General features: G+C 46.0%; 2 protein-coding genes across 3 annotated transcripts in view; one reads left to right on the plus strand and one right to left on the minus strand.

Moving 5' to 3' along the window:
• Nucleotides 1–12415, plus strand: part of NIBAN2 (niban apoptosis regulator 2) — a 94423-nt gene extending 82008 nt beyond the window's left edge. Inside the window, exons 10-15 of one of the 2 annotated variants that reach the window (XR_014521579.1) lie at nucleotides 802–957; nucleotides 3765–3881; nucleotides 5589–5696; nucleotides 7370–7481; nucleotides 8578–11338; nucleotides 11477–12415. Coding sequence is in view for 1 of the 2 variants with exons in the window: in XM_083485828.1 (XP_083341954.1) it covers nucleotides 802–957; nucleotides 3765–3881; nucleotides 5589–5696; nucleotides 7370–7481; nucleotides 8578–9317 (1233 nt within the window). In the remaining variant the exon portion in view is untranslated. Of the gene's footprint in view, nucleotides 1–801; nucleotides 958–3764; nucleotides 3882–5588; nucleotides 5697–7369; nucleotides 7482–8577 lie in introns of both variants that reach the window. The other variant, XM_083485828.1, reaches the window with a different exon arrangement.
• Nucleotides 11398–26766, minus strand: SLC31A2 (solute carrier family 31 member 2). The gene is made up of 4 exons (XM_083486062.1): nucleotides 26410–26766; nucleotides 18522–18588; nucleotides 16425–16617; nucleotides 11398–16183 (listed from the first exon to the last, which is right to left on the minus strand). Exons 1-4 carry the CDS (start codon nucleotides 26416–26418, stop codon nucleotides 16015–16017), a joined length of 438 nt encoding a protein of 145 aa, XP_083342188.1. The 5' UTR covers nucleotides 26419–26766; the 3' UTR covers nucleotides 11398–16014.
• Nucleotides 26767–27106: the final 340 nt, after the last annotated feature.

The following is a 27106-nucleotide window of genomic DNA, read 5'->3' on the forward strand; positions in this document are numbered from 1 at the left end:
TTCTGAAAGTTCTCATGGGTTGCATTTGTTATAACTGGTTTCATATAGTATTTGTAAGCCTCTTTGGGTTACTTTTTTGAGGAAAGCACTAATAAGTGGTCGTGGTAGTAAAAATAATACAAATCCTTCTACATACATAAAAATTGTAAGGCTGTCATCATGTTGCAGTATGGTAGGCAGGTGAGTGAGCAGCAGCGTGGGAGGCAGGTGGCCCTGGTGAACTGTTTAATGGAGGTGGGGGGGAGCACTTCAGAGAGCAATTTGCTAAGCCACTCTCTGAAGCCCCTCACCCTCCTTTAAAAGGGGTGAGGTTTTGGGTGAGTTGGGAGAGGAGGGGAAGTGGAGTTTGGGCAAGCCGTGAGGGGATAGGCCAGGGGATGGATGAGGCGTAAAGGGAGGGGGTGGGTGGGGGAAGGGGGGGTGGCAAGGGGGGTTTGTGTTGTTGAGCAGAGAAACAGGGACAGAAGCCTCTAGTAGCAGTTGTAATTAGTAGTACCTCTGGTTGTGAACGGGATCTGTTCCAGAGGCCTGTTTGCAACATGAAAAGCGTGCAACCTGAAGCACTGTATCTGTGCAGATGTGCAGTGTGATTTGGTCCTTGTGTGCATGCGTGAAGCGCGATTTAGTGCTACTGAGCATGTGCAAGCAGTGAAATACGGAAGTAACCCTTTCCGGTACTTCTGGGTCGCCGTGGGACGCAACCTGAAAAAAAATAACATGAAGCAAACGTAACATGAGGTATGACTGTAATAGTAGTAATAGTAGTAGTAGTAATATCTTTTCCTCTCCCCGCTCCTCCAGTACATGGAAAACCTTTCCCAGCTGGCTTTCCACCCAGTCAAGATGCAGTCCTGCTATGAGAAGATGGACCAGTTGAAGCTGGAAGGACTGCAGCAGAGGTTTGATGTGTCCAGCGCCTCTGTGTTTAAGCAGCGGGCCCAGATCCTGATGAGACAGGTAAGGACTGCCTTGCCAGATCGGACCAAAAGCCAGCCTCGTTGACAGTATCTGGCAAGCTTGCAAACAGCTCTTTGGATCCTAGGATTCAAACGGAAGGACATCTTTATTTCAGCCCAAGGCTCACATGTGTTGGTGGTGGGCGGGACCGGCAATGAAAGTGGGCGGAGCAATGGAAGTGACTCTTTGTAGAGTGAGACAACATCCAAGAACTCAAGACGTTTCTGCAGGCATGCAAACATTGCATCACATTCCTGTTGCTATCTAGATTTGAATATGGTCAGGGGTGGTGTACAACTTTTTTTAATCTTTCTACCCAGTGGGCCAGATCCGCATATACCCTAATGCAGACGCAGGCAAACTTGGCCCTCCAGATGTTTTGGGACTACAACTCCCATGATCCCTAGCTAACAGTGCCAGTGGTCAGGGATGATGGGAATTGTAGTCCCAAAACATCTGGAGGGCTGGGTTTGCTTATGCCTGCCCTAATGCTTTGTGAGCCAAATTTGGCTGGTGGGTGTGACTGCCCAGCAGTGAATCCCCTGAGAACACAGTGATTTATTGAGCGTCTTAGAAGACACACCAGCTTACTTAAGAAGCAGGAAGAAACCACTGATATAATTGAGCCTCCCCCCCCCCTCCTTCATTTTAGAAGGCAGAGTCGGTGCCAGCCTCTTCTTGCTCCTGGTGCTGGTAGATAGTGGGTGTTTGCTCTCCCCCCCCCCCAAGCAAAGGAGCAATTATGAACTCACTGGAAGCTCTTGATTATTCCTTTGAAGCAATGTTGGTACCCACCCCATACTTGTTAATGAACTGGACTAACTGAGAATCATAAAATTGTATTTTTTTTAAAAAAAGATATTTATTAAAAGTTTAATAGTTACAGAAAAAAGAAAAATGAATGTTAGAAGGATGCTGGAATGAAGTTACATGGTTTTAGCAGAAATGTTATAAAGAGCTAAGTAAAAATAGATTGTTAATGGGCCAAAGTGTAAAATTTAAGGTCAGATTGTGTTAAGATAAATTATAGAACAAAAATTGAGAAAGATGGAAAGGATTTGCTGAAATAGCTAATTGAACAAGAATACAAAAAAGGGAGGTGTGAGGAGGTCGATGATACAAGTAAATGAAAGATAGAGATATAGAAATATTGCATGTGTTTTTTGAATGTTTTTGCTTTTCTTGTTGTTTTGTTGTATTGTTCTTTTTTTCTCTCTCTTTATTTTTGATGTATTGAGAATCATAAAATTGTAGAGTTGAAAGGAACCCCCAAGGGTCATGTAGTCCAACCCCTTGTAATGTAGGAATCAAAGCTCAATAATCCGTGGCAGATAGTCATCCAGCCTCTGTGGAAAAACCTCCAGTGGGGGAGAGTCAACGACATCCCGAGGGAATCCATTCCATTGTTGAACAGCTCTTAACATCAGAAAGTTCTTCCTAACGTTTAGTTGAAATCTTCTTTCTTCTGATTTGAATCCTTTGGTTTGGGTCCTTCCCTCTGGAGCAGAAAACAAGATTGTTCCATCTTAGATCCTTCAACTTAGATTCATCATTTTCAGTAGGTTAGGTAAAGGTAAAGGGACCCCTGACCACTAGGTCCAGTCATGGCTGACTCTGGGGTTGTGGCGCTCATCTCACTTTATTGGCCAAGGGAGCCGGCGTACAGCTTCCGGGTCATGTGGCCAGCATGCCTAAGCCACTTCTGGCGAACCAGAGCAGCGCACGGAAATGCCGTTTACCTTCCCGCCGGAGCGGTACCTATTTATCTACTTGCACTTTGAGGTGCTTTTGAACTGCTAGGTTGGCAGGAACAAGGACTGAGCAACGGGAGCTCACCCCATCGCGGGGATTTGAACCGCTGACCTTCTGATCAAAAAGTCCTAGGCTCTGTGGTTTAACCCACAGCGCCACCCGCGTCCCAGTAGGTTACCAGTAGGTTATCCCTAACTAAATTCCACGCAAAGTGGCCCCATTAATGTCAACTCTGAGTAGGACTAGCAGTGGATAGAACCCATTGTTCTGAATCTCCCCCCCCCATTGAACCTTTTACCCCAATTCCCCCCAAAAGGGAGGGATTCACTCAGCTCCCACCCCCATCAGATGAATCAACCGAGCTGAGAGAGTAGCCCTTAGTACTATTGTCACCCAACTTCACTAGGTGTCCCAGAGCGTTGTCATTTAAAAAAGAGAGAGAGCTAAACCTTCACTTAATTTAATCACAGGGCCTCCAGTGATGTTTGTGTGTTTATTTGTTGTAAAATCACCATTTGGGTTACTTTGCTGTTGAAGAAATTTTCAGCCTAGCACAACCCCCAAATTCTGGTGAATAGGTCTTCTCTGTGACCCTGTTTGGGCAGGGAATTGCCACCACTGCCCTCTAGTGGCCAGGATGATTTGTACATGTTTTACAAGCCATACATTCTTGTTTTAAGTTTTTTTTTTGTTTATATGCAGTTTGGGTTCTCTTTCTACCATGTAATAATTCAAATCAAAAACAACAATGACATCCAAACGAACTTAGGCATGCTGTAAAATTACACAATCGAAAGGTTTAAGAGCATAATTGTGACACTTATTTTAATTTCAGAAGGTAATTTTTTTTTGCAGCTAAGCTATCAAATCCAAACACCTGTATGTAGAATGTCATGGTGCTTCTCCATCAAGTGTTAAGAGGTCTGTAGAGGCAGAGCCCCAAGCAAATCAGGGTTTAAAACTCTTATTCCAAAGCCAGCGGTCTTCTAAGCAACTTGATTCAGTGTTTTATATCTTTTAAATAAACGGTTACTTGTTGTTTTTGGGTGTTGCAGCAAATGGACGATACCGTGTACACCTTTGAGACGCTCCTTCATCAGGCGGTGGGGAAATCGCCAGACAAAGATGAGCTCTGCAAAACCATTCAGCGCATCCTGGAGCGGGTGCTTAAGGTGAGCCTGCCTGCCTGCCAAGCTTTAGGTACATTTGCACTGGATTAGACCTGCCAGGCTGGCTTCTGGAAGAAGCAAATAGAATCATAGAAATGTAGTTGGAAGGGACCTCAAGGGGCCATCTAGTCCAACCCCACTGCAATGCAGGAATCTTTTGCCCAGCGTGTGACTTGAACCCACAACCCTGAAATTTAAGAGTTTCATTGTCTGCTGACTGAGCTGCCCTGGTTGAGAACTGTTGGTAGCCTATCAAGCCACATGGCATTAAGTCAGGAACAGGGAAATGTTTTCTTTCGTTTTTACATTCTTATTTTGTTCATTAATTTTTTATGACATTTAACAACATCGTACACACAAGTAATGAAGTATCATGCCCTAATCCAAGAAGACGGTGTTCAGGGAATGCATGCAGAATAGCATCCAAATAGCATAATAAGTTCCTATCCCCGTCAACCATTTGTACATAAGGAGATAAACAGTGTATTTTTAATTTCATTACATTTTATTTATCGCTTATTTATCCCACCTTTCATCCAAGAGTTCAAGGTGGCATACATAGTTCTCCTCCCCATTTTATCCCCACAACAACTCTGTGAGGTAGGCAGAGGGTGAGTGACTTGGCCCAAGGTCACCCACTGAGTTTTATGGCTGAGTAGGGATTTAAACCCTGGTCCTCCATGTCCTAGTCTGACATTCTAACCACCTCGTCTCACTAGCAAAAGTTTTCTAAAGTTATAAAATACCTCCGTTTTCATTTTTAGCCATGTGCAGAACAAATCTGTGCCAGCGAAAGATTCTCTGTGCTTCGTGCCTCGTGCCAATTTTAGTTTATTATTCAATTTCCCCACAAGTGCTATTTCCCATACTTCATTGTACCAATTTGTCAGAGAAACACCTTCTTAAGTATCTCGCTATTACAAGCCTGACCACTAGCAGAGAAGAACTTGATAGACATTCCAGCTGTAAGATAATATCACTTGTCATGAAAAGATTGGGAAGATTGGAAATTTAGAGGCATTTTGTTCAGTAATGGCTTTTATTTTGGAAAAATACTTCCTCCCAGAACCAAGCCAATTTGCCACACGTCCACTGCATGTGCCATTCCACGGCCTCTCCAACAGTTTAGTGAGTAGGAGGTGCTAATATGAACTAACCGTACAGGCGTCAGATGCCGTTTTTGCACTATTTTAAGTGCTGCCTATTTTATCAAGACAGATTTAAAAGGAAATCTGGCTTTTGCCTTCCCACACCTGCCTGAAACCATCTGCCGTACCCATTTGGTTACATGTTGTGGAAGTGTTTTCACCCCAAGGAAGGCATTCCTTCTGGGCAACTTTGTAGGAGGCCATAGCCAGCGGAGGGCAGAGCCAGAGGGGAAAAGTGGACAGGACAATGGATGCAAACTTTCACTTTGCACAGCAGGCTAATTCCTACATTCACCCCTCTCTACCTGCCACCCAGACAAGCAAGAGGCATGGTAAGAGTTTGATGACACATCAAAAACAGGCAGGAACCCTCAAGGAAGGGGGGGGCAAGAGTTGTAGCTCCCCTAGGCCCGGATAGCAAGGCTTGGTAGGTTGCATTTGTCCTCTAGGTCTGAGGTTAGGCAGACCACTCTTCTCTGACATGGTTTAAGTCCCTTCCCTCTGTCTCATCTCCTGGTCAGTGGTGTGACTCTCTGTCCCCTCTTTTCTCTCCTCCCTGCAGAAATATGACTATGACAGCAGCACTGTAAGGAAGAAGTTCTTCCGGGAGGCCCTGCTCCAGATCACCATCCCCTTCCTGCTGAAGAAGCTGGCCCCCACTTGCAAAGGGGTAAGCACAAGCCCCAAACAGGAAGAGGGGTGCGCACAAATGCAAGGGCAAGCAAAGCCTCCCTTTCAGAAGGAGTGTGCTAGCATCATGGCCGGGAGGAAGAACGTCTGGCACGAGGGCCTCATTCGGCCTACCATACAATATGTTGCGATAGTTTTTATTGTCATTGTCCCATACAGAACAACGAAATTGAAAAAATCTACATCAGACATTCAAAAACCAACAAGAATGCTATCCCAGCTATCCCAGCCTGGTTAGCCCCCTAAAAACTCTTGATACCCCATAATTAAATACAATATACTCCCATAGAGTCTACCTTACACTGCATTTATAACCAAAATCACATTTGGATAGGTAAAGGTAAAGCGACCCCTGACTGTTAGGTCCAGTCGTGACTGACTCTGGGGTTGCTGCGCTCATCTTGCTTTATTGGCCGAGGGAGCCGGCGTACATGTGGCCAGCATGGTGAACCAGAGCAGCACAAGGAAACGCTGTTTACCTTCCCACCGGAGTGGTACTTAATTATCTACTAGCACATTGACGTGCTTTCGAACTGCTAGGTTGGCAGGAACTGGGACCGAACAATGGGATCTCATCCCGACGTGGGGATTCGAACCGCGACCTTCGATCGGCAAGTCCTAGGCTCTGTGGTTTAACCCACAGCACTACCCGCATCCTATTTGGATATGTCTCCTCAATTGACCCATGAGATAATTTGGACCAAGCCATGCTGTCCTGTTCTGCACTTGACATCCTAGACGATGCCAGGGTGTGGCAGACAATGATCTTGCTTAGCTTAAACGGCAGTTTGCCATCATAGCTGATCGGAGCGTCTGCAAAGCTCTCCACAATACCTGACAATCTACTGATAACCAACTCTTACCAGTAAAAAAATAAATAAGGGTAACGAATAAGCATGTATTCAAAACATTTGAAAAGAATAAAATCAGCAATAAGCTACAACCATATTAAAATACATGGCAGCTTCCACATGTATAAGATTGCCCAAAGGAAAGTATTTTCAGCAGGCTCCGAAAAGACTACGGGGAAGGAGCCTGCCAGATGTTAAAAGGCAGGGAGTTCCAAAGTGCAGGTGCTGCTGCACTAAAAGATCAATTTCTTACAAGTGCAGAATATTAACGTCACACAGACCACAGGCTGAAGCAGAGTGGGTGCTTATGGGATAATGCGATCCTGCAAGTAAGTGCTAATGGAACAGCCTCCACCAGGCAGCAACTCTCACCATCCCTAACTGGGGCTGGTGGGATTGGAGTTCAACAACATCTGGAGAAGCCACTGGTTTCCTTTTGCTGGTTGTTGTGTAAATGTTGTGCATAATTTTTAAAAAACGACAACAGTAAACCATCTCTTGTCTATAAGGCTCTTCTGGTGGCACTTTGCTTGGGCAATTTTGTCCAGCAGAAAAATATTTGTAATTTTTTTAAGCAAATACACTACAGCAAGCAAGAAAGAAAGACAGAAAGAATAAAATAATGATAATTAATTAAAATTATGTTTAAGGGCTGCTATTATTAGAGTCTCTTTCCCAGTCAATTCTATGCTTCACTTCGTTTTGTTGAGTGTGGGTCTTCCTTCCCCCTCTCTCTCCTTTCTTATTTTTCGCTTTTTCTGTTGTTCATTCCAAATACTTTTCTTTCTTTCTCCCATGGCAGGACCTCTCAAGATTCCAGGAACTGATTTTTGAGGATTTTGCCCGTTTCATCCTGGTAGAGAACACCTACGAAGAGGTGGTACTGCAATCTGTCATGAAAGACATCATGATGGGTAAGGACGAGTGAATGCCCTCCTCATGGGGGATGTTACTATTCTATTGAAGTGGTCGCTGACTGTTTTTGGGCCAGTGGGCACATTTGGAGTTGTGAGAGGGCACTGTGGGTGCCAGTCACAGAATAGCCACCATGGGGAAGGTCTGGCTTCACACCAAATGATGCAGGTGCTCCCCCATGACCCACCACATGAATGGGGAGAAAGATGCCTACCCCAGACATGACTTTGCTACTGTTCCTAGAGTAGTTTAACAGTATATTGTTCTTCCCAGGGAACCTTGGGAACTGTAGATCTATGAGGGAAATAAAAGGTAAAGGGGGCCCTGACCATTAGGTCCAGTCACGGATGACTCTGGGGTTGTGGCACTCATCTTGCTTTATTGGCTGAGGGAGCCGGCGTACAGCTTCTGGGTCATGTGGCCAGCATGACTAAGCCGCTTCTGGCAAACCAGAGCAGCACACAGAAATGCCATTTACCTTCCCACTGGAGTGGTACCTACCGTAATTTTCGCCCTATAGGACACATTTTTTCCCCTCCAAAAATGAAGGGGAAATATGTGTGCGTCCTATGGGGCGAATGCAGGCTTCAGGAAGCTCTGTGCAACCCTCGGGAGACCGGTGCCACTTTGTGCCCGCCTCCCGATGGCTGCGCAGAGCTGCCTGCATTCCGAAGCCTGGGGAGACCGGCGCGACTTACCGCTGGCCTCCCTAGGCTTGCGGATAGCAGGCTGTTCTCGGGGCTGGGATTGGGGGAAGCTCGGGCTTCCCCCGCGCCAGCCCCATGCCTGGGGGGGGGGAATAAAGAAAAAAAATATATTCCCCCCCAAAAAACTATGTGCGTCCTATGGGGCGGTGCGCCCTATGGGGCGAAAAATACGGTATTTATCTACTTGCACTTTGTGCTTTCGAACTGCTAGGGGGCCTCTTAACAATTCTCAGCACCTTCAACAAACTACAGCTCTCATAATTCTTTGGGGGGAAGATATGACTGCTTAAAGTGGTATCATCACACTTTAAATGCCTGGTGTGGATGTGGCCTTATGCATTGTCCCAGTTGTGGTCCTGTTCATGCTCCTTTCCTTTCCACATTTCAGCTGTGAAGGAGGCAGCTGTGCAGCGGAAGCACAACCTGTACCGCGACAGCATCGTGATGCACAACAGCGACCCCAACCTGCACTTGCTTGGCGAGGAGACGCCCATCAACTGGGAGGAGGAGTTCGGCAGGCAGTCAGACTCAGACCCGCCAGATGAGAAGCAGCGCCGGGCCAAGCAAGTCGTTTCTGTCATCCACGTTGATGAAGAGGCCCTTCCCTACGAGGTCACTTCCCTGGAGGGGTCCCCAGGTGCAGCTGAGCTGGAGCCCGAGGGGGTTGACCGCAGTCCTTCCCCTCCTGTGCAGGGGTCCCCTGACAGCGTGAAGGACCTTCGTACGATGCTGGTGAAGGAGATCTGCGTCAAGGCTCCGCTAGAGAAGGCTGATTCCCAGCTGGGCAATGGCACCATTGCCCAGAAGAGCGAAGTAGACCCCAAACACATGGAGGGGAAGGAGGAGGAGGAAGCCACCAGGGAGGCAGGCAAGCAAACGCCACAACATCCCGCTGAGTGCCAGGTGGAGGCGCAGGAGGCTACGGACTCCGTACCCACATCTCCTGCCCAGTCGCCTTCCCTGGCTGCCGACGGGGGGTCCTGCCTTGAGCCTAGCGATAAGGAGACAGGGGAGGAGACGGGGGTGCAAGTGGAGGTGACCCCAGTTTGTGAGACAAGCATGGAATCCTTTGTGGAGAACAGCCATGGGGCTACAGAAGGCAGCGAAGGGGTGCAGACTCAGTTCTAAGACAGCTGCCCCACCTCCTACGCAAGAGGGTTCCTCTATTGGCTGTGTCAATGCCAAAGGCAGACTCGAATTGGGGGACCCTGTGGGGGGCGCTGTGGGGGGGGGAAGAGAAGGCAGGCAGGGCGAGGGGAGAGCAAAGCGCCTAAAGTTGGTTCTTTGGCCTCCTTAATTTGCATGTGCTCAATCCATCTAGAGAAGTATTGGGAGGGAGCACAGGGGATGGGATGGAGGAGCCCCAGAAATAATATCAGTTCTTCTAGCTGTCTCTCTTGGGACTATGCTGACCGTTCTGGGCTTCTGTAAGCCTGGAATTAGGTTGGCTTCCTCACATTCCTTTCCTTTGCACCTTTCGTTCACAATTGGCTCATCAGGGGTCTCCTTCCCCCATTCCAGTTCTACTGAAAAGACACTTTACCTTGGATGCCAGGGAATGTCTGGGGTACAGGAACAGAATGACAGCTGCTTCCCTCCTCCTTGCCCTCCACTACAGATATAGAAAATGCTTTTCTGCATTTCTTCCAATCCACCTTCATTTTTTGGAACTTGGTTGTGTTTTAATCCAGTCTTGTTGCCCCACTGATAATTATATATATTTTTAAGGGTAGTCATCTTCTTTTAACTGTTAACTCATCACCTGTGCATCTCCACCTCTCTTCCCCAGCATTGACAGCCATGTCCTAGTGTAGTTCCGCAACTCCCATCACTTGGAGAGATTTGAGGATCTGGGTAGGAATATTAGCTGCAGGGCCTAGTAGGTAGAGCCAGCGAGTCCCTTTTCGCTAGAGAATGACGATGCAAATGAAGGTTAGAGAAACTGGATGTGGCGGTTGTTTAGGCCGAACGAGGGAAGTGTGTAGCAGAAAGCAGTGAACATATGTGGATGAGGACAAAGCTGCGGAATAAGTTTTCTTCCCTGCCCAGGGAGGGGTCAAGTAACATACATCTTGTAGGTTTACCACCAACGCAAGAAACTGGGTAGATATGTTAATGGTGGTGGCTTGTATCCAATACTCATCTTACTCAGAGTAGGCCTCTCTCTGTGCCCAATTTATAGGCAAGGAAAATTATAAGAGAACTTGCCCGCTTTGTTTTAGAACGTTTTCTTCATTGGTGACGCTGGGTGGATGGGGGATGCAGACTGAATGCCATAGCAAGGGTTGTCCCATTGAAAGTGTGTGTGTGTGTGTGCACATATTGGATTTACAAAAATATCCATTTTTCTTTTTACCCCTGGTAGGTAAAAGGAATATGGTTATTGCCTCCTAGAGCTTCTAGGGATTGTGCCGAAACTTAGTCCTTGCTTGAAGGCAGACCCACTGAAATTAATAGACGTGAGTCTCTGTCAGAGAAAAAGATGGGGATTTAAAGCATGGTACAGGTGAAACAGAGAGGAGATATGATAGCCATCTTCAAATACCTAAAGGGCTGCCACATGGAGGCTGGAGGAAGCTTGTTTTCTCCAGCTCCAGAGGACCCAAACCTACATCAGGAAGAACTTTCTGATGGAAGGAGCTGTTTGACAGTGGGGGTGTCTCCTTCCAGAAATGGTGGGCTCTCCTTCCTTGGAGGTTTTTTACGCAGAGGCTGGATGGCCATCTGTCCTGGATGCTTTAGCTGAGATTCCTTCATTGCACGGGGTTGGACTAGATGACCCTTGGGGTCGCTTCCAACTCTATAGTTCTACGATTCTGTGAAATAAATGTATAATATTAACAATATGGTGAACTTAGGCACATTTCAGTGAGTCTTCTCTGAGTAGGGTAGCTTTGGATGCACCACTGGGTTTTCCTGTTATCTGAGGGTTTGCACACTCATTTCTCAGTATCTCTGACTCTAGTTTATGAGGCAAATCAAATTTGAGGAGCTTGTCATCCCAGAAAGTGTAGGGTGGTCAATCCTTAGCCATGGAACAGCACCACCTCAGGAGGACTGTTCTAGATAATATCCAGAAGTTGTATATTTGACAGTGGTTTATTACAAGTTTTTTCCCCATCAGTCCACTCTTGTTTCCCTCTTGCTCTGTGCCCCCAAATAATTGTTTATCTTTAAGGCTATTTTTTTATGTGTTTGGAACGACAGATTGGAACGTTGATGTGTATAGTTGCCTTCATAGGAAGGAGCTGACCTCTGGAAGCTGAAATGGACACAATGTTTCTCAGTCTTGGACCACTGGATGTTGCTGGGCTACAGCTGCCATCATCCCTGAATGTTGGCTAAGCTGGCTGGAAATGATGGGAGTTGTAGTCCAACACCATCTGGGTAATCCAAAGTTGACTAACACTGAATGGGCCTCTTGTACAGGAATGCGGAACCTGCGGCCCTCCAGGTGTTGGTGATCCTCCCACCATCCCTAGTCACTGGCTACACTGGTTGATGGGAACTGCAGTCAAACAACACCTGGAGGCCTTCCGGTTCCCTGTCACGTTTCCTCTTCCCCAGTGGCCAAGTTGTTGCTTTCACCTATCAAACATGCTTTTATAGGTGCAGGAGGGCAGGGAAGCAAATGGGCATGGGTACATTTGTATGTGTTTTAGTTAAGGTGGTGACAGAATGACGTTTTAGAATGAAAACAGTGGAGGCCAGTGGCTTCCACTAAAGTTAGAGGGAGTGGGTAGGGAGCAAGCCCACCAAAGGTTCTAGCGACTTAGAAATGGAGTGACTTAATGTCAATGCAGAACTATTGTAAACTTTTCCAAAGGGCGATGGGAAGACTGATTGACCATGATCCAAGCCTTGCATATAAATGCACATTGCGCACGCACGCACGCACGCACACACACACACACACACACCTTCCTGCAGTTGTGGCACCATTCCAGTTTCAAAGTGCTAGTTCATTATTCCCTTAATGTTTCTTTAAGAATTTTTTTATTTTTTATTTTTGGAGGAGGGGATGGAGACCTATTTAGCCATTCATTTTCACTTTCTCTCTCTGCTCTTCGTAAAACAAAAAGTGCCTTAATCTTGGGAACTAAAGCCTGCCATCTTTTTACCTTTTTTCTTCCAGTATACTTTATTGCAAAACTTATACCAAATGTTTAAGAGGGGGGAAATGTGGCTTATATATTATTAATAAAATCTAGATTTATTTAAGATCAGTACAGCCTGCCTCCTCCTTCCCATCGCTTGGGCTCTTGACAAAAATACGTTTGGAAATTTTGTGTGCTTGAAAGAGAGGACACAACCTCTTGTCAGACAGGCCTCCAATTGATTTTACTGTGGCTGCATTCACACTGTATTTTATTCCCATTTCCCTGACATTTCTCAAGCTGTTCATTCCCCCCCCCCATTGTTTTTGAGCTTTCACACAACACAAAGTTACTTTCAGAAAAGCAATGGGACGTAGCATGAAAGATCCATTTGCAGAAAATCATGGGAGAAAAGTAACAAAATTTGGGGTGGTATTCTGGCCTACGGTTATTTCCTACTGTTTTCATAGGGGGGATTCATGGGGGAACAGAGGGTGGGGAAGTAGCAACATTTGTTGTTGGCAGACCAACTCTGTGTTACAAAGATGTCTGCAAATGTGAGAGGAAGTCTGGCAACATCAGCCCTGCTGTGTGGGAATCCCTTGCAGAGGACAGCAGTCTCTGGAGACACGTCAGGTTGTGCATCCACAGCAGTGACCAGAGGAGGAATGACCGCTGGGAGAAGCACTGAGAGAAGAAATGTCATGGCAGCACAACCGGACACCTTCACCTGCTCAGCTGCAACAAAACTTGTCTGTCCTGCATTTGTCTCTACAGCCACAGCAGGCGCTGCAACTGTCCAACAGCTTGACTTCACCTCCAAAGGCCACTCCTCCATTGTCTCCTAAGACAGACGGATGCCAACACCACCACCCTCACTGGTGGGAATGAAATTTAGTACATGGTGCTGGTGTTTTGGCAAAAAAAAAACCCCACTGTTCCATAATGCAACGGGTACTGCAGTGTGAAAAGATCATTAGAAAATGGATAGATGTGTTGGCATTACAATCAAGAAAACTAATGCAATAACCCCTCACATCTAAATGCACTTGTGGCCCTCCTGCATTCTTCCTCACTTGAGTCTGGTTCAAAGGATGGAGGGGGGGTGGAATCTATGGACCACCATATGTTGTTGAACTCCCATAATCTCTGTTTATCTATCTATCCACTGCTATTCATAAAATCCAGGTGGTTTACAACAATCATCAATGTCCATTGGCTTTGTTGCCTGGGCCTTGGAGTCCCAACAGTAGCTGTCTGGGATACAGGATCCTCCTCCCCTGTAAGACTCTCAGACAGCCAAACTCTACTACTGATAACTCCAGCCTCTTTTATTCTCCCCCAGCCAAAACTCTTTTTGTCCTGATCTACAATTTAAGCATTTTTAACCCTCCCTTAGGATTGGCTCTCTAGCCAACCATGAAACAGCCAACCTCTTTGCTTTGCATTCATCCTGCTCTGTGTGCTAGGTGGTGTGCCATCACCACCCGTTTGTTGGGCATCCATTCTGTTTGGTTTGTGGAGAGGCTAGCATATGGCAAACGTGATTACCTTGCTTTACACTGCCTTTCCCATTCTTTCCTTAGCTCAGAAAGTTCATTTTTTGTTGGGCTGGGGCGGGGCAGGGAAGACAAGTGGGCATGCTGTACAAGAGCATCAGATCACCTTCGATGGCTCGTCCTGAATTTGCCAGCTTGTGATTGAATCCCAGCCAAAAGTAGCAACAGTCTGGAATGATCCACTGAACATGCTGAACGTGCTTAAGCTGTTTTGGGGGAAGAAAGTATAGTTTTCACATGCAGGAACAACCTGAGACACCCTTCACCTAATTTGAAGACCATAAAGAAACTTCTGAAATCTGATGTGTTAAGTAAAATATTTTATTTGTCATTGATTTTTGCATCAGATTTCATAGTACATTCATTTTTAATTTAGCCACACAAACGTTTTTCCTTGGTTCAGCATCTGGAGCCATAATGGCGCCCTCTAGTTGTGCTGGACAACAGCGCCCATAATCTCTGATCACTGATCAGATGGGAATTGCAGACCAACAATATCCAGAAGGCACCACATAGGCTATCCTTGCTAAACACCCTGTGTACATTATCCTCCCAACACAGTATTCCAGGTGTGGTCTGACCAAAGCAGAATAAAGTACTGTTACCATGGCCTGACTATGTAAGAGGCAGCTCTCTGTCCCCCAAGCATTGACCAGACCCACTCCTGCAAGGCATTAGTGAGGCGAACATTTGATTCCCCCCTCTTTACAGCCTCACCATGTGGTGGTGAGTCCCTTATGCTAATCTTCCCTTTTGTGCCTTGAATCCAATATCCCCACCCCCAGAAAAATAAAAGAATGTCAGAGCTCTATTGGTCAAAACCAAAGGCTTTACATATAGTCTGGCAGCTTGTTCTCACAGTGGACAAAAGAGCAGCTGGGTCAGACCAGTGGCCCAAATACTCTGGCATCCTGTTCTGACAGTGGCCAACCAGACACTTCCATTGGAAGCCCTTAAGCAGAACCCAAACACCAGAGTCCTGTCCCCTCCTGTGGGTTCCAGCAACTGGGATTCAGAAGCATACTGCCTGTGGCAGTGGGCAACCAGTTGCCTATGGGAATCCTGTAAGCAGGACATGCGCTGAATGGCTCTTTTCCCATTCATGATCCTCAGCAACTGGGATTCAGAGGCGTGTTGGAGAGGTAGGACCTAGTTATCACAACTGGCAGCCACCTGTAACATTATCCTCTGTGAAATTTGTCTAGCTGCCATTTATTGCTGCCCAAGTTGATGGCTATAGCAGTAATGCATCCCATAGCTTATTTACTTATGTGCTGTGTGAAGAAGCACGTCCCTCCTGAATGCTAGAGTCTCCCACCATTCTGAGTTATTGGATGGCCCCAGTTCTATGTTTATGAGAAGTGGAGGGGGACACTTCTCCTAATCCCCTTTCTTCCCATTATGTATAATTTTATATATCTCCACCATTGCCCTCCTACACTAAGAAGCCCGCAAGAGAATGCAACCGAATAGCACAACATGTGCTTTGAATGAAGTTGGCATGGATTCCACCCCCTCAAGAGGACAGAGCGTAGCGGGGTTGGTAAAGTTGCCCCCGCACCTCACTTTCAAGAGTTCCTACCAGTCAGAGTGGACAGTGCAAGGCTCAGCTGACTACAGTGGTACCTCGGGTTAAGAACTTAATTCATTCCAGAGGTCTGTTCTTAACATGAAACTGTTCTTAACCTGAGGTACCAGCTAATGGGGCCTCCTGCTGCCGCTGTGCCGCCAGAGCACAATTTCTGTTCTCATCCTGAAGCAAAGTTCTTAACCCGAGGTACTATTTCTGGGTTAGCGGAGTCTGTAACCTGAAGCGTCTGTAGCCTGAAGCGTCTGTAACCCGAGGTACCACTGTTACACATCCTGAGGTTAAAAAGCAAAACATCTCAGTTCTAGCTACTGAGCATTTGTTCCAAGGCACTTAGTAAAAGCAGTTACAAATAAATTCCAGTGAAAGGACAAAAAGTCGTTCTCAAAAAGGTAGAAGGTTTAAATGTCCTGCCTGTGGAAGTCAGAGGATGGGGAGCAGGGGAAAGGACGTTGGAACTACAACAGGGTGACTCCTGTATACCCAGTTCAGTATCCAAGCACCACAGATTTGTTCCCAAGTCAGGAGTCTCCAGTTAATCGGCACTGTTAAACCATCTTCCTGCGCTGATGCCAGTGCTGCTATCTGGGACTGATCAGTGGGTATGCTATGTAGTAGCCAATGGCAGAGCCCACAATCACTCCCAGGAAGATCCACGTGTTGTAAGACATCACCGCCAGCATCACCAGGTAACCAAGGACCACTTGGACCACATGGAGCAGGGTCTGGACGACATGCCATGAAAACCAACTTTTCCAAAAGGAAAGAGAAACAAATGTCAGAGCTTATCTACCCTTAACTTCCCTCCATGCTTTCCAGGCACAGTCTGCACTTTAAAGCTCTGTGTCTGAACGCACTTTCCCTGCCCCTCCCCTCCAGAGCTTTTCCCATGAAAACCCGCCCTTTAAAGTGGAATCAGAGCAAACGTCAATACAGGTTTTCTGCAGATTGCTGTTTGCTTCCCCACCCCACCCCACCCCATTTTTTTTACTTCTTTGGGGAGCTGCTTAGCTGTTCCAGGCCCGTGTTAATAGATGCCCTTTCTGGCTCTCTCAAGGTCTCCTGGCTGATGCTGGAGGCAATGGATGGCGGCATTGTGTACTGAAGCACTTTCGCCTTGCCAGCTTTTATGAATTCGTACAACACCGCAAGCAGCATGATCACCAGTACTGAGAACACCATCCCTGTTGGGTAAAAAAACAGATTTATGGTTGGAGCTGGGATGGGTGGGTGTAAAAATATATTTGTACACAACCATTCCTAAACCTCTGTGTGACTACAGACTGCATAATTCAACTGCAGGATTCCATTTCCTGCAAACCTTATCTTTTGGGGTTTTTTAAGAGTGCAAGTTTCTAGCCCATGTGTGTGTTAAGATAAGCTTACTTCTGGGAGGGGAAAATCAAGGAGTATTCATTTTATATGCACTTTTAGCACTCTGTGGCACAGCTGAAATATTAAAATGCAATAAAGATAATGGTGTACTGATAATACGCTGATAATACAACTATTAAGAGGCAAGCATGGTAATGATATCCAAAACAGTTACATCAGCACTTGCTCATATCAAAAGATCATTCATTATTATAAATACCCTCTTTATCAAAACAACAATAAGCTGCAGGAGGCTCAATAAGACTTCCAGAATGAGAGGAAATGAAGGAGATTCAGGCGGCAACCTTCCACTCACTTTTCTAGCAGTAAGACCTATAGAACTCAGTGGGACTTAATCCCAGGTGTAGACACGTGTAGGATTACAATGTCAAATTTTCAAGAAGCAAGTGCAGCATTGTTTTTGCTATCCATCTTTCAAACGTTTTTTACATACCTGTTTTTAATCAACAATTTTAAGGTTCTATTTTATATTTTGTAATATTTTTATATTTTGTTATATTCTGCTCATCTGTAGGGAGCTAGATATGATCTCAAGAAACCTACCAGAGCCTCAACAATTATATCCTTGTCCAAAAGGCATGTGCTGTGTGTGTATTCATGTAAATTACATAATTCACTCATGTGCCTGTGTCCATCCTCCCTTAACTCTGTGTCTGTATGCTTTTTATCTTTTTTTTAACTGTTGTGCGTAAAAGCGGGGGGGGGGGGTGTTCTTAACCTTTTATTTGGGGAGGTGGGGTGAAGGTTGAGTCTCTTCCAAACATATTCTACCTTTCACATATATCCAACAATCCCTGAATTAGCATCCAGATGTCCTTGCACAAAGTCCAGCATGGTCCGTAGTCAGGAATTGTGGGATTTGTAGTTCGGCATCATTTGGAAAGCACCCTTGGCATGGAGGAAGTTCTCCTTAACTACCTTCTCTGCCCCTGAAGGGAGCTGCAGTTCTCACAAACTCCCCATTCTTTTACCACACCATGCATGACAGAGACAAGACTGGAGAGTAAGCTATCGTATACCAAGTCACACCAATGGTCCATGTAGTTAGGTAATGTCTCTCCCAACTCTACCTGGAGATGCTGGGGATCGAACCCATAACCTCCTACATGCAAAGCAGATGCTCTGCCACTGAGCCACGGCTGATACATTATGGACAATTGGTCTTCTATGGGCTTTTCCACACTGACCTTTCCACTGCTCTTTCCATGCACAGCAGAGTATTAAAAATCTGTGTCCAAGTGCCCCCCTTTTTTTGCTCCAGAGCTTTCCCTACAAAACCCCAATCTTTATAAGCAAACAGCAATCTCTGGAAAAGCAGAATCACCCTTTGCTCCAATTGAGCACTAAAGAGTAGTTTTTTGCAGGGGAAGCTCCAGGGCAAAGAGTGCTCAGATACAAGAATTTTAAAGTGCAAGCCTGTGTCTGGAAAGAGTAGGGTAAAAACTAATTACAGTATGGATAAATCCTGTGTTACATTTGTTTGACTTCTTCCTTCTTGGCCCTCAAAACTATTACGAAGCCAAGCATTCTAGGGAGTCAGTTGCCTAGGGAAGTCTTATGCATGGCACAGAGCAAGCTTTGTCATCTTTGTTTCTGAGGCTAAGGTTTCATATAATCTTCCCTCATCCTCAAGGACATTTCTTGTTTGCCTTAGCAGCTCAAATTTACTTAAGAGATAAGGCTGTTTTCTTACCTGCTGGGGTGTGCGTTTTCCAGAAGTCAAAAAGAAGGACCACTTTGTCCGAGAAATAGAAAAACATCTGTAGAGGATGGATGGGAAGGAGGAAGAATTAACAAAGAGGAAACACTGGCAAGGTTTCTGGGGCTAGCTATGGACCAAGGGTGGGTGAATCTGCCAATCTCAGTTTCTCCTCTGTCCAATTCAATCCACTAATTTCTCCTTTACCTCCAGAATTAGGGGTCAATGAATCTGTCAATTTCAGTTTCTCACTTATCCGGTCTTAATTTCATTTCTCCACAATTCCACGTCAGCATGCAATTCTTTTTTAAGTGCTCATGATAATTCACCAACATGTTAGTGCAAACTTCTCCTGATACACTTTGTTTTGCATATTATCTTCACACACACACACATTTATGCACAATTTACCCTAGTATATGTAAAGTAGCCCCACTAGGTTCCTGGTTGATAGGCCAGTTTAATAAGCCAGAGCCCCAAATCTAATTACCTAAATCCAGGGCAGGCTTATGCAAGATATTGAACAGCCTCCACTAATCTGGTGCCCTGCCAACATCCCATCAGCCCTAGCAAGCACGACTGTTCATTGCTGGGACAGTTGGAGGTGTAGTTGAACAGATCTGGAAGGCACCAGGTTGACGCAAATTGATCCACTGGGATTGGTAGGGCAGAAAGCAAGGAGCCCAAGAGCAGGTAGTGCCAGGGCCAATGAGAGGTGGTGCCCACTAATTCTAGTGCTTCCCCCATCCTCCTCCTTTCTGAGTCCTACAAGGGCAACACCAGGACCAAAAGTACATGACATGAGGAACAGTGTGTAAGTTCTCCTGTCCCATTTTCTGATCGTCTTTTCAAACTGCAGTAGTACCTGTTGTGTTATCGGGGGGCAGGGGGTGGTGTTGACTGATATACCAGCATGCCATGTTAAATTTAATTCACACCAGCGGGCACAGTGCAGCACAACATCTAACATCATTGGACAGTGTTGCCACACCCCAACTTTCCCCCTGTGAAAATGGCAGGAAAGAACTGCATGCCAGGTTGCTGCCCCAAATTTTGTCACTTCCCTCTACAGCACATGCATAAACCCCTGTCTTGACTGCTGGACCCAATCTTGGTCTCAGCTGCACCATTTGCTGGAGCCTGTCTTTGCATGCAGGGGAAGCCCCTCACTCACTGGGGGTTTGAGACCCAGCAGCTACCCTCACCTGGTTTACCCGGCCAATGGAAGCCATCCCCAAGGTGTGCCCACTCTTGCATGCTGGAAGCTTCCACCAGAGGTACTGCCCCTCCCCTAACACCCCATACACCCCAGAAGTGCCCCCTGTATATACAGTGGTGCCTCGCAAGACAAAATTAATTCGTTCCACGAGTTTTGTCGTCTTGCGATTTTTTTCGTCTTGCGAAGCACGGTGTCGGGAAAGTTTTGAAAAAGCTTCAAAAATCACCAAAGTCTTTAAAAACCTCAAAAAAGGCTACCACACCACGTGCTATGAGTTGCTCCTCGAAGTCAAGTCGCAACTGTATTAACGGTGTTAAGAAAAAGGAAACAAACTTGCAAGACGTTTCCGTCTTGCGAAGCAAGCCCATAGGGAAAATCGTCTTGCGAAGCAGCTCAAAAAACCATTTCGTCTACTGAGTTTTTTTGTCTTGCGAGGCATTCGTCTAGCGAGGTACCACTGTACATAGAACGTGTGATAAGGGCTTGCATCCTATATTTATTGAGAGTATTTGCACCCTGCTGTTCTGCCAGAAAGGCTCCCAGAGCGGCTTATACACAATCAAAACAAGGCAGTTCTTACCCACAAGGCTTACACCCACAAGGAAAAAGGGAAGGGAAGGAAGAGGAAAAACAAAACTCAGGCGCAAGTTTCTAAATTGTTGTTCCTATGTTGACCAAGAGGGGCAGGAGGTGCCTGGTGGAGCGGGGCCTCTGACAAAGTTGATGAAATTAGCCCTGCTTCCCATCGCTCCTGGTCTGGTGGAATGGCAGCTGAGGTGAGAGGAGGCCTGATGGACTTGGCCTGTCATAGCAGAGCTGATGGAGTGACGTCTGCTTCCCAGCTCTCCCATGGCTCTATAGTCATTCACTATTTTACTCTACTGAGGTGTGGCTGGTACTGATAGGAGCTAGAACTAAAAACGTTTTAGGGTTAGGAGCTTGGTGTAATAATAATAATAATAATAATAATAATAATAATAATTTATTGTTACCCCACCCCTCTGGCTGGGTCTCCCTAGCCACTCTGGGCGGCTTCCAACGAAGATTAAAAATACATTAAAATGTCACACATTAAAAACTTCCCTAAACAGGACTGCCTTCAGATGTCTTCTAAATGTCAGGTAGCTGTTTATCTCTTTGACATCTGATGGGACGGCGTTCCACAGGGCGGGCGCCACTACCGAGAAGGCCCTCTGCCTGGTTCCCTGTAGCTTGGCTTCTCGCAGCAAAGGAACCACCAGAAGGCCCTCGGCACTGGACCACAGTGTCCGGGTAGAACGATGTGGGTGGAGATGCTCCTTCAGGTATACTGGGCCAAGGCCGTTTAGGGTTTTAAAGGTCAGCACCAACACTTTGAATTGTGCTCGGAAATGTACTGGGAGCCAATGTAGGCTCTGAACCCTGAAGCTCCTAGTTTGATCCCTGGAACCTCCAGATGACCAGTCAGTCACAGACCTTGTGTGTGTCTGTCTCATAGTAACATAGGCTATATTTGACAACCTGTACCACTGGTTTGATTCTGTACAAGGAAGTTCTTTATCATGTGCCATTTTCATCACCCCAACCTATGATTATCTGTCATCTTATTCCAACTAATTGTTGGGTCTCTGTTTTGCTTATTAATGTGGAAGCTCTATTACGGTATGGTCAAAAACAGGGTCAGCGTCTTTGCAAATCCCTCATTCACAGGGTCAGTGAATTCCGGGCAGCACCAGTTTCTTGGTGCCAAATTCCACACCTGTGTCGGATCTTTGAACAGAAATTGTTCACTTCAAGTTGAATCTCTCTTGAAACATGCAAAACTGAGAATGTGAGAGGAGAACCAAAACTGTATTATGCAAAAGCTGATTTCCTAAGAGGCAGATTCTCAGGGTCAGTTGCAAAAGCCTATGGAGTGGATGGCATATTTGGGTCCCATCCCTGCTCAAGTTCTGGAGAGCCACTGCCAGCCAGAGAAGAAAATGGGTTAGATCAGTGTTTTTCAGCCTTAGGTCTCCAGATGTCTCTGGACTCCAGCTCCCATAACCCTTGACCACTGAGCTTGCTGGCTGGGGGTAGATGGGGTCCAAAAACATTTATTATAATAATAATTTATTATTTCTACTCCACCCATCTGGCTGGATTTAGAGGGCCACAGGCTCCCCACCCTTGCATAATTTATTATTATCAATAACTATGATTGTGTTCTATCACATTCTTCCTCCCATAGGAGTCCAGGGCAGTTCACATCATTAAAAAAGTATATTCACAATAATTAAAGCATTCAAAACTACATCTCTTAAAAGCCACTTTGAGGCAATTTCTCAGTAAGTGGGATGTAATTTTTTAATTAAATTAAAATACTGTAAACCTAATCTTCTTTACATTCAGAAGGTCCCAGGCTCAAACGCTGTCTTCTCCAGGTAGGACTGGAAAAACTCCTGTCTGAAACCCCAGGGTGTTGCTGCTTGCCAGTGTCAAAAATACTGAGATTTTTAATGCTCAACCTAAAGCATAAAGTTGAACATACACCGTCTGCAAAGAAACTCCAATGGGAGTTGAGGAAATTCACACAAGACTGGGCATGTCTAGGTGTGAGGTCGCAATTATTGGGTTGCTGTGAATGAAAGAGATGGAGGCGGAAACAGAACCAGGACTGATTCTTTCATTGCAAAAGAGCTTGGGAAGAAAGCTGTGGTTTCTAATCAGTGGGATAATCGGGTAAACACTTCTAGCAGATCACATGAAGGGAGAACAGAGAACTGGAGAATTTCCTATGTTTCACTAATTCCTGAGGAACATAGGAAGCTGCCAGACCACTGCTCTACCTAGTTCAGTATTGTCCACACAGTGTTTACCAACCTTGGGTCTCCAGTTGTTTTTGGACTACAATTCCCATCATACCTGACCACTGGTCATGCTAGCTAAGGATGACAGGTGTTGTAGTCCAATAACAGCTTGGGACCCAAGGTTGAGGAACACTAGACTACACTGACCGGCAGTGATTCTCTAGGCTTTCAAGGCTGGAAGTCTCTCCCAGACCTGCCTGGAGACACTCGGAATTGAACTAAGTCTCATTCTGCATGAGAATCAGATCTACGTTCTCTTCTGGTCAGTGAGGGGTATGGCCTGAACAAAGAAGCCACAGCTGAGGAAGGAGTATGGCCTAGGGTGAGTCCCAAAGGTCCAATAAAGAACACTGGAGGGAGACACTTGGCCCTTGGGGCTGTTTTCTCCCTTCCCTGGCATATTTACAGGGATACACAAAGTCTTGTTTGCCCTGTGATTCTCAGATGAAGGTGGTATAGAAATTTTAATAATAATAATAATAATAATAATAAAAAAATAATTAGCCATGCTTGTCAACTGAATCAGATTTCTCCATCCATCCCTAAAATGAATGCAGTGGGACTTCTCATAAAATAAGAATAGCACTCTCTCACATTGAAATCAAGGGGACTTAAAAGGACTTTGCTTTGACTGGCTTGTTCTCATAGCGTTTACGCTGAGGACTACAATAAACATCAGAGTCCTCTTCCATAGGAAGTTGCATCAGCCTGTTACAGCAAATGCAAAATAATGAGACTGGCCTATTGAGACCTACTTCCAAGTATGCATGCACAGGATCGCTCTACTAAGGTGGGACAGTTTGGCACATACTCAAGTAGGACTTCCTGAGTGAACAGGCAGGTAGTCAGGATGCGGAAGCAGTACTGTCTAACCTACTTTCAAGGAACCAAAGAACAGCTTCTGGTTATACTGGGAAAGCCCATTGAGGAAGCATGACTCATATCACCCCACTGCCTTTTTCATGCACACACATGTTGCATTATTTTAATTAGCAAAATACTTATTTAAAAGCCATTAGAGAAAATGGTAAGGGGAATGGGATTGCAACAAGAAAATTTAGAGCCTTGTCAAGTTACATCAGATTCACCTCCAAACCCAGTAGTGGCTGGTGCCCTCTGGGAGACAACTTTTCTTCAATTGCTGGCCTTCAGAATGACTAGGAAATACCTGGATGCAGTGGTGATTGGTGCCCGTTGAGGCAGATGGTGCCATAGTCAACGAGAGACAGAGACAACTCAGTCTAGTTTCCCCCCGCCCTCCTCCCTGTTGAGTTCTACAAGGGCAACACTGAAACCAAGGAGGAAGCTGACTGGCATGCCCTAGACTGACTGTAAGTAGGAAAGCAGGGAGTAGGAAGGCTGGCTGAGGTTGGTGGAACAGGGCTCCACTTGTCCCAATGGACCAGCCCCCACTCTCCAGCTCTCTCCTGTCCTCCACTTGCCTTTTGGGAAGACAATAGGATTGGCTTGGACTGAAACTCAGGTTGCAAATCCACACAGCAGTCCAAGGGTTATTTCACATTGGCGAAGGCTCTTCTGTTCCTGCTGCCCATTTACCTGGTGGTAGTCCAGTTTAGGCTCATCCAGTTGGGCACTGCCCCATCAACCCCAACTGCTCCTGCCTGTCTGCCCTTTTACTTGCAACTAGTTCAGGGGGTGGCCCTGCCTGCCAGCTTAGTCTCAAGTGTAGCCCTTGTAGAAGCCAGAAGGGAGAAGGATGGCAGGGGATCAGACCAGAATTAGTTGGCTCTGCCTCTCATTGGTTCTGGCTCCACTAGTCTGAATGAGCACCAGCAGTTGCCTTTCTTGTGCTGACTCTGAAGCAGGAAACCCATCTATCTGGACAGGGGATTATGGGGGTGGGGGAGGAATGAAAGTCTGTGCGGGGGCATTTTACACCCATAGCCATACCAATTAGCTCTCAGGCACAATTTAGCAAGGACCTTTTAAACCCTAGCTTGGGGCCCCGATGCTTGGGGGATCACCTCCTCCTGTACTATCCTGTCCTCTCCCAAAGATCAGGAGGAGATAAGTGTCAGACCTAGGACAGAGGCATGGCTGGTGGCAACAAAGGTGGCACTGTAAGGGAGGATTTGGGGGCAGATGCAGCCCCACTCAGCAACACAAGTAGGAGAGTGTCAGGGCTCTCTCATTACATTCTGAAGTAAGTGAAATAATACACATCTCCATCTAAAGAGGGCCACCCTTGTAAAACCATGAAGTCCAGAGTCTGAAATTGCCTAACTACACCACTTCCAGACAATTTTTAGGGAGGGATTCTATAGCATAGCAGCAAATTCTGGGTGCACAATTCAGGGTGATTAGGCAAGCCTGTGCAACAACCGAATCCAGCCCACCCCAATCATTTTCATAGTCTTCTATATACTATGAAGTTACGAGTCTTCTGAGCTGTCTGCATGGTGCATAGCCACTGGGAGAGCTGGGCCAAAATTTTCTTTATACCGTAAATCTAAAGTTTGTATTCATGCACTCTGGACCCAAGATATATCTCCCCAACCCAACTCAAGGATTAAGTGTCTGTAAGGCAACGGAATGGGACGCGAGTAGCGCTGTGGGTTAAACCACAGAGCCTAGGACTTGCTGATTAGAAGGTCGGCGGTTCGAATCCCTGCGACGGGGTGAGCTCCCGTTGCTCTGTTCCAGCTCCTGCCAACCTAGCAGTTTGAAAGTACGTGAAAGTGCAAGTAGATAAATAGGTACCACTCTGGCGTGAAGGTAAACGGCGTTTCCGTGTGCTGCTCAGAAGCGGCTTAGTCATGCTGGCCACATGACCCAGAAGCTGTACGCCGGCTCCCTTGGCCAATAAAGTGAGATGAGCGCCGCAACCCCAGAGTTGGCCACGACTGGACATAATGATCAGGGGTCCCTTTACCTTTACCTTTTTAAGGCAAGGGAATAGCTGCAGCTCAATGGTACAGCATCTGCTTAGATTACAGGGGTCAGCCAACTTTTTCAGCAGGGGGCTGGTCCACTGTCCCTCAGACCTTGTGGGGAGCCAGACTATATTTAATTTTTTTGGGGGGGATGAACAAATTACTATGCCCCACAAATAACCCAGAGATGAATTTTAAATAAAAGGACTCATTCTACTCATGTAAAAACACGCTGATTCCCAGATCGTCCACAGGTTGGATTGAGAAGGCGAATGGGCTGCATCCGGCCCCCGGGCCTTAGGTTGCCTACCCATGGCTTAGATTAGGTCCCAGATCCAGTCCCTGCCATCTCCAGGTAGGAATGGGAACAGTACCCTGACGAGCAGCTGCCAGTCAGTGTGTGTAAACAATAGTGAGCTAGATGAGCAATGGTTTGACTCTGCGTGAGGCAGCTTCAGATGAAACTCGCCAGACAGTAAGAGATGTACATCAACTTCTCTTTAAAATGAAAGTCATCCCAAAATCTCTCTCTCCACCACCACCCGCCCCCAATTAGGGACAAAATAAGGCTCATTGTTTTACAAAGAACACAACAAAACACTAGTCTGTTCCTGGTAAACAGGCAACAGATGGAGACGCTGACTCGCCCAGCGTGCAAATTAAGATCGCGATCGAAATTTCATTACGACGCTTTTAAAGAGCTAAATAAAGGCTACTTTCTGGGCACAGTTACGTTATAGTAAAGTAGTTGATTGTTCGGCGTTTGTTTATAAAAATTGGATCAGCATCGATCTCAGCACGAATGAAAGCAACACGAGCCGGGGAGAATTTGTCCACAAACTTTTGCTTTTTAAAAAAAAACAAGCTCCGCATTTTTAATTTGCTTCCAATTAAATAAGTAAATTAAATAGACACCATCTACAATTTTGAAACAGACTTGCCTGCATCATCTTGCTGCAGTATTTTCTTCACCTCTTCGTTTTTTCCTCCGGCAGAAGCAGCAGGCGAGTTGCCGTCTGCGCGCAATTAAGTTCGTTCCACTCGATCAGGTTCCGCCTACATTCAATGCCTCGGTAAAAGATAATGAATTTAGTGAGGAGTCACGTGGGCGAGGGCGCACAGCATCCTGGGAATTGTAGTCTATTATTCTGGGTTTATTTATTTTCTCTCCCGTCTTCCTCCCCAGCCCAGAATAAATACTATTTTACGATTTAGACAAGCGGCACATTGCAAAACCTTGATTGACTGCATGCATCGCTTTGTGCTTACTCTAGAGTAAATAGAGAGTAGGAGTTAAGATCACACCAATATTTAAGTAGCTCTTCAGGGCGATTCGAAAAAAGATTGCAATAATACTGAGAATAATAAATGTAAATCTAGGGGGGGGAGGTCGGGTAGTCCTAAGGCTCTTTGCAACGATACCGTTTACCTCGGTGCATAGTTGCGGTTCCCTATTTTTAAAGGAGGGAGGGAAGGAGAGATTGGACACTTTCAAACTACACCTCCCAGAATGCTTTGCTCGGCAAGCCCGGATGCAACAGCTGTAACAGCTGGTAGGGACGCTCAGTGAAGCACTTCTATTCCTGCAATCGAAGAGGGCCTCCCTGCGATTATCTTATTCTGCTAGGCATAATATTA

The sequence above is a fragment of the Podarcis liolepis genome (assembly GCF_965112155.1).
Source record: "Podarcis liolepis genome assembly, chromosome: Z".
Taxonomy (NCBI): domain Eukaryota; kingdom Metazoa; phylum Chordata; class Lepidosauria; order Squamata; family Lacertidae; genus Podarcis; species Podarcis liolepis.